At 37.1% G+C, this 15,785-nt stretch overlaps 1 protein-coding gene across 1 annotated transcript in view; it reads right to left on the bottom strand.

Annotated features, from left to right (window-relative positions):
* The window catches only part of STK24 (serine/threonine kinase 24), a 52,112-nt gene that overhangs the window by 15,319 nt on the left and 21,008 nt on the right, over positions 1-15,785 (bottom strand). The window contains exon 3 of the mRNA XM_084226888.1: positions 1,201-1,257. Within this exon, the coding sequence (XP_084083014.1) occupies positions 1,201-1,257 (57 nt within the window). The remainder of the gene's footprint in view (positions 1-1,200; positions 1,258-15,785) is intronic.

The following is a 15,785-nucleotide window of genomic DNA, read 5'->3' as shown; positions in this document are numbered from 1 at the left end:
AGAAAAAAGGTTAATGTGTGTTTTCATTCTGCTCTTTTATACCTATACAAAGAAAGTAATAGCCAATTTATAAAAGCAACCCAAATTTCTAATTGCTCTTCTGTCCGGAAGAAAACAAGTGATCACAACAATAAATGCACACTTTTTATCATATCTTTATGGGGAACATCATGAATTTTTACACAACCACAGAACTCCTAACAGATGTGGAAGCTAAAGGTATAAATGGGTTCAAAAATACGCCACTGCAAGAAGCCCACATTTAATACCCACTCCTGTGTTCTGGATGTCACCAGCCGAATCCCTTTACAGTGACCTTGTTCCTTTTGCTCTTTCCTCAAGCATTTATCAGTTATCCTATTTGACAACTGCAAACTCTGCTACAAAGACATTCTGCCTCAGTTTGGAGAACAATTTTCACATACTTAGAACATGCATTATTATTTCTATAATAGTGGTTTTTAAATCCACAGTGAACATAAGGAGGTGTGTCATTTGGGAGGGGGCATGGGTGCTTTTTCATAGCTGAAGTGAATGTCAGCATCCAGTTACAGAAAACATGATCTGCACTGACCCCTTCAAATTCCAATTCAAACCTGGGTACTCCATCCCAGGTGCAGAACGAGGCACTTGTTCCTGTTAAATTGCATACCCTTAATGACTGCACACCCCTTTGGTCCATCCAGGGCTCCCTGCAAGGCCTCTCTACCCTCCATGGAGTCCAGAGCTTTTTCTGTTTCTTTGAAATATTATTTTTAATAGCAGCCTAAATTTTATTTCTGTCTGTTTAGGCTTTAGAAAGACTTCAAACAGGGAACCTTTCATTTATTTGTTTGGGGGAGGGGGTGGTGAGGAAGATCCATTAAAATGTATAAACTTGTCTAAGCGTTGTGGTGGCAGAATTAAGAGATAGAAAAAACTATTTTCAGGCACTAGTGCTCACTGGCTGACTGAAGATTAGCATTCTAAGATGTTTATATCCTGCTTCCAATATTATGTTGCTTAGTTCCCTTCTATTTACACAAATAACCAGTCATGTCTCATGGAAAATAACATTTTTCTGGCGCTGACAAATACTTTTATCCTTTCCTGAAAGTGAACATTGCCACAGCCAAGTTATCTATTATTGTTTCCAGAATTATAAAATAGAAATATATTATGTGAAGTAAAGTAACAAAAAACCATGCATCATTTACTTACTAGATCAAGGGCAGAGCCTCCACCCAGATATTCCATTATTATCCATAATTTTGTATCCTGCAAAACAAAAAAAAAAACCAAAAAATGCATTAAGGTAAAAAAAAAAAAAAAAGAAAAAAGTAGTTACTTGAGTTAATGGTACTTGTCCCATTCTTTTTGATGAAGAAATTATTTGTAGTTTTGAAACTCCACTAACATTAAGCTGTTCTACAAAAATATCTCTGGATTATTTACTCAAGAGTGTGGGCATGGAGGAGAATGCATTTTAATTTTAAAATTCCAATTATGGACATTCCAAATATCAAACCGTGTTACATATAACATATTTCCTTTCCTTAGAAAATATTATCTTGATTTCGTTGATCATCTTTATTTGTACAGATACCTCAAAATATTTTCTTTAGTAAGCTTGACTCCTGTCTAGTTTAAATCAAAATAGGATTTATTCTTCATTTTTCTGCATTGTTTCATTTTCTTGAACAGTCAAGTAGGTTTTCTCCACTAATGCTTATGCATCCGATATATAGTATAGAATTTTTGCTGTGTTGTTCAAGAAAGAAGAAACAAAGTAGCAACAAGATTGTTTAAGATGACTACAACTTACGAGCTTCAACTAGTAAAAGAAAAGCCAACAACAACAACAACAAGCTACTATATTCCCAAAGAAAACCTTGGTATATCTTACAAGACTGTTTAACACAAGATATACAATGCAGTGTGCTAAGAAAGAGACTGGACCCAATAATTTCTTTCCACTGTTTGCAGCATCTTTTTCCCAAATACACTAAGAGAAGCAGTTAGCACAGCTTTTCCTTGCAGTACAAGCCTTAAAACACACAACAAAGCAAAGCCACAAATCTACTACATAGGCATTCAAATGAAATTGCTGCACAAAACACACTGCTGGTTTAGTTTTTATGATTATCAAGTTATTTTACACTTTGTTAGTTTCACCTCTATGGTATGTACCAAACTTTCACAAGACCTCTAGCATAATTATACAGATATCTCTCAGGGCAAGGAGCACATAAATAGCAACAATATTCATTTACATTATCCGACAGAATAAAATTTAATGTAAAAATAATGGCTCACAGCCAGGACGTCTGATTCTGAATTCTCATCCGTAAGGATGGATTCAAATTTTTAGAGAAGTGGTAAATGTATTGTAGGATATAACTTCATCTAAATCCACTGAGGGATTAAAATTTTAGCCCTTAGGACTCACTGAAGTCTTTTAGTCATTATTATATCTATAGTTCACTGCATCCACCCCTTCTCTGGACTCCTGCTGTAGGTAAATGCATTTTTCCAGTTACACATACTGTACTATTTTTAGATAAGATCCTGGATTAAGGTTTCTTCTTCATCCACTATTTTTAACACAGAGATTCAGCTAAATTTAGATACCTTTCTTCAGGAATCAACTCATGCTATTTGACAAACACACAGTCTTGTTAAAAAATATTTCAAGAGAGCCAGAGCACAGATTTTAGGAAAAAAGTGTAATTAAGAGAGACCGAGAGACAACACCCTGATAGTGCTTACTTTCTTGCAGACATCACAAATATTCCCAGAACTGTAACACATCTTGATATAGTCTCTTACAGTACTGAAATACTTATTTTTCTGCTAAAACTTTTACAAGCTTTTCCTGTCCCTCCCAGGCTCCAGGTCCTAACAGTTCGAGAATAAGAACATTACTGAGATTGTCTAATGGTGAGTCATCCTAAACTTGATCAAAATTTTATATTTATATTTTGCTGATAAAATGTGTTTTAAAGCTACATGAAATTTCCTGATTATTCCAAATTCGCATTTCATTTTAATAGTAACTTAAACACAAACATGTCACTACTTCCTAGTTCACTGGAAGTGCCTGGCTGGGAAAGAACAAGGTAAAGGAAGTAAACAAACCCCTTGACCCTTTGAAGAACAGTGAAGAAAAGACGGGGGGAAAAAAATTGGGAAAAACACCCAAACATCCATAGCACCTCACAATGACGTCAACATGAGATGTGTCTTCTCTTTTCTATTACCTCAAGGATTCAAAGAGTTAACAGCTTGAAATAAGATATAATTTCCCAAAAGAGAAACTCTCTAGAACACTAGGCACCAAACTCTCCAGCAGAAAACTAGAAATTAGAAGTAGAAAATAACTAACATAAATATTTAAGAATATAATTTTAATCACACAGTTGCACAACTATATAACACAATTACACTACTACATGTTATATTACTTTTAAAATAATCATTTATCATTTCAATAGTTTTTCTAGTTCAACTAGCCTTTGCTCCTGAAACTTTCATCATCAGCTGCCTGAGGCCACATGTCTGAATTTACAACACAAAAGCCATTGATCCACTAAACTCAGTAATTCTACATTTTAAAACAAATGAAGTATGGAAATACAGTTAAGAAACACACACACACACAACAGTATCTGTATCTCAGTGTAAAGCTAAGTAATAGCAATCTATTACAATTATGGCATCTTTTTATCTGGATCCCTATATTCAAAGTTATTTTTAATTCTCTATGGTTCCCCCTTGCCTCAGAAATATTACTCAACTTCATAGATGGTTTTGGGTTTTTATTTTTAAAGTTTCCATCATTCATGTGAAGTATCTGAACAGATTCATATGTTCTCCTCAAATAAATTTAATTACTATGGTAGCAAATCTTACTATCCCCTTTCCCTAATTCTTTTAGGAATTTTTTTAAGCTTTCTTATATAAAATCTGCATCTATTGCTTGACAAGAAGATGCAAATAAATCCTTTTGGTGAGACAGCTGTAATGAATTTCTCAATATGTATTTCATCTTAGAGCCAACAACTATATATACTGACTCAATGTCTGTAGGGGCTTGGATGCTAGGTATCCCACAGAAGCACTCTGTCACTCCCTTCCTCACCTGGTCATGGGACAGAGAATATACCACAAGGCTCATGGGCTGAGGTAAGGATAGGGAGAGAGAAATCTCCAGTTGCCCTCATGGGCAAAGCTGAGTCAAAATAGAAACATCAGTTCCATTTATTATTAATCAAATAATGAAAAACAAAACCAAATCTTAAAATCCACTCCCCCTGGCCCCTTCTCCATGGGCTTGAATTTCACTTCCGAATTTCTCCATCTCCTCCCCACAGTGGAAGCGGGGATGGGGAGTGGGGATCATGGTCAGTTCATCACATGTCTCTGTCACTCCCTCCTCCTCAGGGGAGGGCTCCTCACACTCCTGCCCTGCTCCCACAGGAGACAGTCCTCCATGGACTTCTCCAACATGAGTCCTTCTCACGGGCTGCACAATTTCATGAACTGCTCCGGTGTGGGTCCTTTCCATGGGGTGCAGTCCTTAGGGAACAGCCTGTGGGTGTCCCACAGTATCATAAGTCCTGTCAAACCTGCTCCAGAGTTCTTCTCTCCATAAGGCTAGAGGTCCTGCCGGGAGCCTGCTCCAGAGTGAGCTTCCCACTGGGTCCCAGTCTCATTCAGGCACATCCACCCATGTGGGTGGTGTGGGTGTCCCCCATGGGCTGCAGGTGGATCTCTGTGGTCCCATTGAACCTCCATGGGCTGCAGGGGCACAGCTGAGTCACCATGGTCTACACCAGGGGCTGCAGGGGAATCTCAGCTCCAGCATTTGGAGCACCTCCTCCCCCACCCCTTCTCCACCGACCTTGCTGTTTGCTGTTCCTCTCACTTACTCTCACTCCTCTCTCCAGCTGCAGCTTTGCAGGTTTACTCCTCCCTTCTTAAATCTGTTATCCCAAAGGCACTGCCACAGTCACTTACAGGCTCAGCCTGGGCCAGCAGTACACCCACACTGAAGCCAGCTGGCAGTGGCTCTATAGGACTTGGGGAAAGCTTCCAGTAGCTTCTCACAGAAGCTGCCCCTGTGGCCCCCCACCACCAAAACCTGGCCATGCAAACCAGAGGTAATGCTTTGTAACAACAGCACAAGGCCAGCACAGAACTACTATCAACTGACTTTGGCATCACCATAGCAACGGGCCTCCTTTCCTTCTTTTCTATCTCTGGCATGCCTTACATTCCCTAACACCTACTGTCACTTTCCTTTTTAAAGCTGCCCAAATTCCTTTTTCGCTTGAACTTCCCACCCTCTTCAGTATATATTCTCCTTTTGCTCTGAAACAGAACTCTGAAAGCACTATATTTTCTTCAATAGCCTAGATTAGTAATTATATATTACACATAATCACTTATACTTTCAAGAAGATACCACATTTATATACTGACACCAGCAACATTCAGGGCTCCACTTTAAGATCTGAAACAAGAACAGTTTTCTTCTAAGCATCAGCCACAACACGGCATTGAATTTTCTTCAAAATACAGTGAAGCCATGGTGAGTCATCCATCCAAATTTAGGACTATTATTTCTCTATAAAATTAGAAGCAGATTAATGAGGGCACATGGAATATTTCCTTTTTTGCAGCAAGAACAACGGGTTTTCCTCTGATACTATGAAAGTGAAGAAAGGAACAGCTTTGGAATCTAGAAGAAACTTTTAAAAGAGTTTCTATAGCTCCTTTCCAAACTATGGTTGCTCTTCTTGAGGTCTTACTTCTGATTTTAACTCTGAAACCACAGAAAACCTTACAACAGCAACTTCACTTCTGATGAAGTTTCCTTCACCAAGTTGCTTCCATACCATGAAAGTACTTGCAAAATAAGTGCAGGTGCAGTAAGTGAAGAATTTCTAGTATGTAAAAATTGAAGACTGTACACTAGAGAAAAAAGAAGGCTATCCACCAAAAAACTCTTCTAGAATCTCAAAGGTACATTTTAACTGAAATCTGAGGAGAACAGAAGACCTACAGAAACAAGTAATCAAGATTGACCTGGGTCGGCTATATGATTCTTGTACCCCCAGTCATCTGTTCTGTTTATGCTGGATAATAAGTTTTGCTTGTTTTAAGTCCATACAGAGTTAAAAAAAAATCTGAATAAACATGGGAGAGGCCTACCTTCAGAGATGCTTCATATTTCTTATATGTGAAAAACATACAAATTTCTTACACAATGATATTATACAGGAGAGACCAAGCCAAAGCAATCAACACAAGTATGTATTGATGAAATTGTTTCTAAATCTCCTTTCATGTGGGAAGGAGAGACTGCAGGGGAAAACCTAACACAGTCACAAATAAGAAGGACTGGAAGGACTGTGAAGTAAGTGCACTGAATGACCTAGGCAATTTGAAAACTGTAGCAACAACAGAAAGCATATGTTTGTTTTTAAGTGAAATAAAATCTCCCCACACCTATTGCAAGAAAGAGAATTTCCCAACTTGAATTCATTGCGAGAAAAGGCATTTCTCACCTCAAATTCATGGTACACAATTAGCAGCAGAACAAAGTATATTTATAAACATGTGTAAAAAGTTGTTTAGTTATGGACACAAGCCATGTCCAAACTCCACTTAGAATCTCTATTTGCAAGCATTAAAACACCTATAAACAATCAGAAGCTAGAAATACTATATTTGATTGAAATAACATGACAGATTTGCTAAATTGACCTATATACAGAAATGTTACCATCACTGCATTAGAAGAAAAACCTTGAATACAGAAAAACAAAAAACACAACTTCAACTGAAAAGAACAAACTGTACCAAAACTGATATTCATTGCACAACTTGAGATGTGGTAATTTGTTTAATAAATTTTTCAGTTATGCCAAAGTAATAAGGGCCAGGGAAAGACTCTAATATTTAAGTACTGATATAAATTTAGTATTGATATTCATAATTCTCCAAGCATAAGAAACCAGAATAAAAGAATCTTGAAAAACACAATGCATGCAACATGATAACTTCTCTAAATTGCATTCCTGCTGCAAGTAGTTACCATTACATGGAGATTTGTCTTCTGTTAATCTCATATTTAAAACCCAGAGAATCCTGACAGGTGTAGCAATCAGAAGTTTTTTAAATATTTGCATACTGATTCTTAAATGCTCAACTTGAAAAACGAGATGCAGACATTGTGTATCTCTGTTTCCATATCTACTTTAAGCCACCTTTCCAACTGATTCCCTCCATTTTTGAAAGAAAAAAGGATTTTTTTCTTTCTTATTTGAAAGAAAAAAGGAATCTATTCACCCTTGTGCTTTTAAGTGCATCTGAAGCCCCTGCTGTTTGTCAAAGCCACCAGGTGGCAGGATCAGGTAATGCCAAAGATGCTTTCACCCACACCACAAGAACAATTAAAGAAGGGCCTGCCCCAAAACAAGCCAGGTAACCCACCAAAGACAGAAGCACAAAACTACCTGTCTAAAATTAATCTGAAAACATTTATCACCCTGACACCCTTCATAACAAGAGGAAGAATGATTAACCAGAGAACTGTATCTTAAGGGTTACAATAGTTCATATATCTGAATTCTTCAAAGTGCCTTCCTTTCCTCAGAGTCATCAAGCACAGCTTCAGGCACCGTCTTATTTATTCACCCTCTCCTTTCAATACCAAGCCACAATTGTAGCCACTAGCCCATTACACATTATGAAGGACCCTGGTGGTATTTGAGCTCTCATTATTTATTAACACACATGGACGTTGGGAGATTACATACAAAGATACAGATCAGGCACAAAAAAATTACATTTTGCATGATGCCATAAATGATGCATTCAGGCAATGACTGGAAATGGCATTTATGTATTTGTGGTTCCTGCTCCCAAAACTTTCATCAACAATAAAGGTCACCAACTGTCTCAAATCTGAAAACATGTATCAAGGCCTCCAAAACACTGTAAATGTCCTTGCCCTGGAGCTCATCCTATCATAACAAATAATAACACATACAAGAAAATAATTATTTAGGGCTTTGGAGAGAGGACACCTATGAGTTGATGCATTGCCATTACATCCGTGAAATTCATCAGGATTTGCAAACTTCCCACTAGCTGACTGTTCAATTTGTAGACCCACAGATTATTATTAGAACAGATACCAACTGCCAATATTGAGTTCTTTAGGAATAAGTACAAGATGGCTATTACTGTTATTCAGCAAATGAACAATTTTGCTAATGAATACAATTCAGATCTACCTCATGGCTTCAATTCTTGTCACTTTTTGACTAGTTTAAATGTTACATATATACACACACACACACACACACACACACACACATACATAATATATTTCTGACTCAATTTAAATCAAATCAGAACTACACCCAGTGCTGCCATATGTTAACAGCACAGAATGAGTAGCATATTGCTATCTGTGCTCTCATTCCATTCTTTTCAGTACACAATCCTTGGAAAGGGACAGAAGGTAAGCAATGCACCCCTGAACTTCCAGCAGCCTATGCAGATGCCAGTCTGATTGCTCAATGCCATAGAATAATTCTTTCAACAGACAACAAAGATTTGACAAGGGATAGAATCACTGATACCAGAAGTCAGATATTCACATTAAGTTTCTCCAAAATTTGAACATTACAGGTACCCAATTCAGTTAGTATAGGTAGTAAATAAAGGCCTTTCTACTGCAAATGGACAAATCAATCCTACTACTCCAAAACTCCAGTCCTACAGCTGCTAAACAGTTTCAGGAAAGGCTACAATGTTTTCAAAACTTTTTGGAATTGTCTTAGCAGAAAACAAAGTCAGAAAAAAAATCTTTCTATGCTAATTCACATCATCTTTCTAGGACAGTATAGTTTTTTCTTGAAGGCAATCTCAGTAAGCACTGTATTATTTTCTCCATATCTGAAAGAACAGAATATTTTTAGCCTCATTAATAAGGAATAAGAATACCACCATTACTCCAACACTTCCTATGAAGCACAGAGTTCCGCAATGTACCAAATCTTTCACTTGAGCTTTTCTTTGACAACCTAATCATCTGCTAATGATTTTCTATCTAATTCCTCCTCCTACTACAACATGAAATGGTATAGATTGGTTTATTATTTGAAAGCTATTTGTTTATGTTATTAGAGATTTCATTAAGTAAAACCCAACTCTAGTGTTCTCTAAAGACACTTGTTTCAAAGTATTTGAAAGCCAGATGGCACAGAAAGACAACCACTGATTCCAAAGAACAAGAGAAATTATTATTTATGAGGTAACAGCACTACACATACACAGGTATGCTACCAAAGACATGCTCTGTATAAACTGTCCCCTCCCTCCCCATCCTGACACAACTAATAATCCATGCTTTAGAGCAGTCTTCAAGTACTGTTTGTTTTCTTAGAAAGGTGAAAAAGTACTGAAACACCAACAGATGCTATGAATTAGTTATCTTTAACCTTGTAAATTCATATACTACCTTGGGATTTCGAGGTGTAAGAGGAGCAAAAGCAGATGGTATGGAATACAGATTAAGATCAGCTATTAATCACAAAAGTATGACTAAAAATCTTGCCATTCTGAAGTAGATCATCTGGTACACTACTAAAGAAAACAGTTTAGAACTGTTAACAGTTAAAACTGTTACTAAAAAAAACGGTTAAAATTGATTTTGCTTCCTAAATGAATGATTGAGTTCTAACCTCAATTTGAAAGAGAAAGAATGTTGCTTTGAATATCAGCTTCTTCCAGGAAAAACTGACAGGGAGGAATAACTACATTTACCTTTAAAAGGATTTTTTAAAGTATTTCATTAATTCCAGAGCCTCCAAACAATATAACACTTCCCATCTATAGCTAGATCTCTCATTTTACCAGAGATGTCAATCAATAGACACTTTTAGACTAGAAAGCAGTCTAGCAATTCTCAGTCCTGTTTCTATTCTTCCTTACTAAATTTCTAGAGAAGCAAGCATAAGACCAAATTTATTTAAAATTATATCCCCCACCCAAAAAGAAACCAAAACACACACACACAGAGAAAAAAGAAAACAAAAAAAACAAAAAAAACAACCAACCAACCAAACAAAAAAAACCAAAACAAAACAAAAAAAACCAAACAAACACCTCCACTTTCACTGACAGTAAAAGACAGATCAAATGAGGGAAAATGCCTTTGTTTCCACATATGTAAGTGTGGAAGTAGGCAGGACATTATTGTCCAGGACAGTCCACTTCTTCACTACCTCAATATATTTATATATACTGAAGCTTCAATAATCTGAGTGCCAACTATACTCTCCAAATTCACACCCTTAGAAAAAAAAATAGTAGCTGTTTAGCAAACATATGATCATCTTCACTAAAGGTCTATTACATGCCCAAATAATCCTACTAAAGGGGAAAAAAAAAGAAAAAAAAAGAAGGAAAAAACCATCACAGCAAAAACCCAAAGAAGGTTCTTCCTTATGATTCCAGGAATATTCTTAGTTTTCATATAATAAAAATACACTGGAATATATATATATATTTTTATATATATATATATATATATATATATATATATAAATAATTTATATTATATACTGGAATAAGAATGTGAAAAGACAGATCTAGAGCTGAGTATTCAAACAATTCAACTGAATTAGCTGGAGAAGGGGTCGATGTCACCCCAAGAAGTCTGCTTTTACAAAAGAATAGATTTTAAAAAGCTACAGTTGGCATTTTGTGTTTCAATTTATGATATCAAAGTGAACTTCTGTTTATTTTAAATTGATTTCTTTACTAAATTACTTTTCCACAGGTACATGGAAGTCTGTGCTTCATGTAGGTAGCATCTCTAACATACTCCTAAGGACATATTTCCCTCAAGAGAATAAAATGCAGTAATTTACTTCCACATAACTTTTCTGGAATAATGCTCACTAGAAATTTAAGCACACAAAGAATTAGGTGGAAATCATCTGGATATAAAGAGCTAATTCAGAAATCTATTTTAAAAATAGGTTTTAAACTGTGTGAAATAAGCAGCATTTGATTTTGGTTTCTTTTTTTTCTTCCTCCAAATTTAACCTTAAGGAAGAAGAATTGAGAAAAGTGCAAGTTTGGACTTCATCCAGAATACGAAAATAAAAAACTAAGAGAAAGAGGGGAGAATATGTCTGAGTTATACTCCAGAAGTGTAACATGTCTTTTTCCCTTCCACTGGGGGCAGGTTGTTAAGCAAATCAACACCAATGGACAACTTTGTGACTCTTAAGGGGGCTGCAAGCAGCTGATGAGGCCCCATAGAGTTCTCAAAAAATTGTCACAAAGGAGCCATGAATGATGGCAGTGCTGTAGTAAAGAATATTACCAGGCTGGGGCGCAGGACTGACAAGTGTTTTGTCTGGGGAGCGTTTCTGAGGCGCTTACCTCCTTTGAAGTCTCTTGGCGTCAGGATGAATGCTAGCTGTCCTGGGGCTGCCATCCCTTTGAGGGGAGGGAGATACAGATGAGCCCAAAGGTTCTCTTCTAAACACAAGTCCTTACTGCAAGCTGGCCAAAAGGTCCCTGCAATCAAAGAAATCATTGTGGTTTTGCATGTGGCGCATTTATGTCCTTTCATCAAGGTTTGTCAGCCATCTAACATGTTCAACCACAAAGGAAAAAATAAAGGCATCTCCTGGGTAGCCAATGCAGAACAGAAACTAAGTAAAGAGAAGAACTGCTCATTCCAGTTTGAACTCTGTGAAGTCCATGAAAACCACAGGTAACATGACACTTCAGACTAAGCAGAATCATCTCAGTATACAGTATTTTACGCATGTATACATGTATAAAAAAAACTTGTTTGCCTTTGGAATCATTCTCCAATCCTCCTGCCTTCTTCAGGTCTCAAGAAAAAATGTCACACTTCAACTCCTAGACACATATACTAGTCAATTCCACTATCTAAGGCAGCAGACATGCTACAACAATTACCTCCTGCAATCACCACAGCAGTATACCATTAACCTTTAAATGCATCCTTTTTGCCATAAGCTAGTAGTAGGAGAGCTTGCAGAGCCACTTGCTTGCAAAAAAACCCACAACAATGAATGTTTTGTCACAGTGCTGAAAAAAGATTCCTTCTGCAGAGCATTTAGCAGACTTCTGTGTTTGCATGCCAACATGCTAAAGCCACAAGCTACATGTTTTTCCTAAAGTGAGTCATCTCTAACAGTGTCCATATTCACAGCCTCTTTGGCACATTTCCTGGGCACATACCCTTCCACCATAGAAATGATTCTTTATAGCCCAGCTGTCACTAGCCTAGGCATGTCATATTAAGCACATGATTTCCCAGAGCTGCAAACTAGTGGGCAATCTGGACCTGTAACTTTCTACCAAAGTACATTACAGTGGAAGCACATAGACATATATTTCTTGAATTGGCTGCAAAACCAGCTCCTAGCTGGTAAATTCAAGAAACTTTCACAACAACAGAAGAACAGCACATATTTCACTTCATAAAGGAACGGGTAACTACTATTTTAGAACACTAAGTCTACACAAACTCATACTCTTCCTTCTCCCACCTGCCTACAGCCACTTTCCTTTTCCTTGCTTCATAACACAGTGGTGGAAGAATGAAAAATCCCGCCCCTTACAGCCACTATCCTTTTAACTGCTACATTTTTTATTCTTAGTAAGACTGAAAAGAGTTATCCTTCCCTTCCCTGTCTACCAGGTAGATAAGTACTTCATAACCATGTCTACCAACCATTGCCTCATGGCGGGGGGCGGGGGGGAGGGAACCTACACTGCTAACTGGGCCAAGTCTTTTCCCAGGAAGTCCACTTACAGAGATTAATGTGTGTGTAAGTCCACTTACAAAGATTAATGTGTGTGTCTCTGTAAGTGGTGAATAATGACTTACGTGGTCCTATGATAATCCCAACAGACCATCTACTCACCTCTTATAAATAGTCACCAAGAAGGTAAATAACACAAAAATGCAACCCATAATCAAAGCTCCAAATGGAACTGAATTTTACTAATACTGGTTATTGATGAACTGTACAAGGTACCAAACTAGAAAACTGGAAGCAAAAGCAAATGAAGAAATTGGAACCAAAAATAAATTAGCATCACAGAATTCTTTACCTCAGATAAATTGTATTACATCTAATAAAAGAACCTTGTAGCCAACGAATACTGAGATTACCAATTTCCCCCCCAAAAAACAACACCCTATACCTGTGTATCTTAAACCTTCTTCACAGGAGTAGTTCACACCAATAGGACTCAGGAGGTTTATAATTATTCCCTTCTCTAAACCAGAAACAAAATTCCAACAAAAACATGAGGCACAAAAACCCCTTCTCCACTGCCCAAAAATACAATTGCTCTAATGCTTACATCTGTTCCTGTTTACCCATTACATCAAATCAAATTCAAAATATAAGTTACAAATCAGATTTACTTCTTAGCTCAGATATCAATCCATTTATCAGTTTAATCCCTTTTTTTACCACTTACCACAACTTCTATCACCTTGCACCCTTTTTCTGCAGCCTATCAAGCTATAACCCTCTTTTCCTACACCTTTTGCATTCACATGCTATTAAATTCCATTACTCCATTTACAGAACACACCTTCTAGGCCAATGCTTCTTCAACATTCTTACTACTAATGGCATTGTACGCATATATCAACCCTACAATAGCTCATGATCTTCAAGTCAGATTTCTGTCAAGCTCATCATTCCAGTCGCAACAACACAATTTTTCTAGAAACCCCTCATTATTCTCTACTTTTTGTCTTTACAAATTTTACTCTGACTCTTTATTACTGGTAAAACCCCCTTATATTCACATAAATAATTTCCATTCTGCCTTCCTCTTTTATGTTTTTGTTTTGCTCTTAGAAGTTGTTGTTTCAAGGAACTATTGATGGAAGCAGAAAGGGAGAAAGTTCAGTACCTCCAAATGATCATTTTTATTCCAACTGTTATGCAACAGGACAGAATTTAATAGTATAAAGAAAGAACCTTAAGAATTTGTTTGAAAACATTGGCTACAGAATACAAGAACTGCAATGTTTTAGAACTACTACAGTCTTTAAACCTATTAATTGGGCAACTTCCCTTTTGAAGTTCAGTATTTCTGAGTCTAACCAACATTTTCCAAATAACAATTTCTGAAAGTTCAACATTCAACCACTTAAAAATGCTTACTAACACATTTTGCAACATGCCATAATGTTCCTTAAGTCTAAAGAACGTGACTCCTCTGCTTTTATACCACTATGTGCATACAGAGCACACAGACACTTAGAATAAGTAATTTGACCCAAAAAGCTATATAAATGCCAAAGTATACTTAAGTAAAAGTAAGTTAACTGAGCAATGCAGACTACCTAACATTCATATTCAAGATGCAACAAAAACACAGTAAGTATGTAATAGCACCAGATTATGATGGACATAGGTAAAGAAGTTTTCAACAAAAATGTTTTAGAGGTTCATGAGAACATCAGATCAGTAGGCTGGTAGCCCAGGACTAATCGCATTCTAGATGAAAAGCTTAGTGCCAGGAAGTGTATCTGAGCAAAAACACAGGGAACCAGCCCACAAAACTAATGCACCTAAGCCAACACATAAACACATACATAACACATACACACACTCTCTTTTTTCAGCTCTACTTCTGCCTGGCTGATGGAAGAACCTCCATAAACAATGTATTGGCAGTGGGCTTGCATAAAACTTTAGACTAATCTGAACCATCAGTGTACAATGCTCTAATCCTTAAAACAAAAGATTTAAAAATATAAATAAAAAAGAGGTGATTAGCCCCCTACCCTCTCAATGAGTTGAACCACTTCACTGAAAGTTCCAACAGCCTCTGTGGCCACTTTTAAGGCACAGTTGGACCTCCCTTTTGCAGCAACAGCAGCAAAAGGTTTACACCTCAATGCCACATTAATACTCTCTTTTTAAGTATTTCAGAGGCCTGCAGCAAGAAGTGTAGCAGTTAATGCACAAGTTACAGAAGGACATTTGACACAAAATTACATATGGTTAGAAAGCAATGTTGTGTCATCCTCATCTGTATGGTCAAACTAAATACAAGGCTTCATGTTACAGCCAATCTAGAAGTAAGCCATTACCAATACCTGCGGTACTTTTCTCTCCCCCCCACCTCACAGCTTTTAGGCCACCCAAGTCTACCATTTTTTATTTCTATTTTTCTTGCACCTGACCTAGCAGTTTCATAGACACAAGTCAGAACTGGCTGATCTGTTAGTGTTTGGGGTTTGCTCTTTTCAAGGTTGTTTTTGGTAGGGAAGGGAGAGGACATTAAGGGACTTGTTTCTCAGATGAACCAAGTCATGATGCAGCCAATAGATCCAACACAAGTTACATGGCAGGAACAGGTAAGCAAGATGGGGAACAAGACAGTGCTGCTGCCTATTTTTCATACCTGTTAGATCTGCCTAAAAGCAGGTACTGAGATGTGAAATTAGACACATACCATACAGAGGTCAGCAATCACAGCAGTACAGAGGCAGCTTTTAAGATCATCACAAGGACAACACAAACATATTACTTCCAATAAACCATATTTCACATTAAGCTTTCTAAATTTTTATTTAAAGCAGGATCAGAATAACATGATACAGTTAAGTATTTACACAAAATACAAAATATGGTTACTGAGTTACAGACGCTCAGTTTTCTTTGAGATATACTAGGTGATGCTTCCCAACGTTGATATACTTG

This window comes from Fringilla coelebs (genome assembly GCF_963513975.1).
Source record: "Fringilla coelebs genome assembly, chromosome: 2".
Classification (NCBI taxonomy): domain Eukaryota; kingdom Metazoa; phylum Chordata; class Aves; order Passeriformes; family Fringillidae; genus Fringilla; species Fringilla coelebs.
The sequence above is the reverse complement of the archived record's forward strand: the minus strand, read 5'-3'. Positions and strand labels throughout refer to the sequence as shown.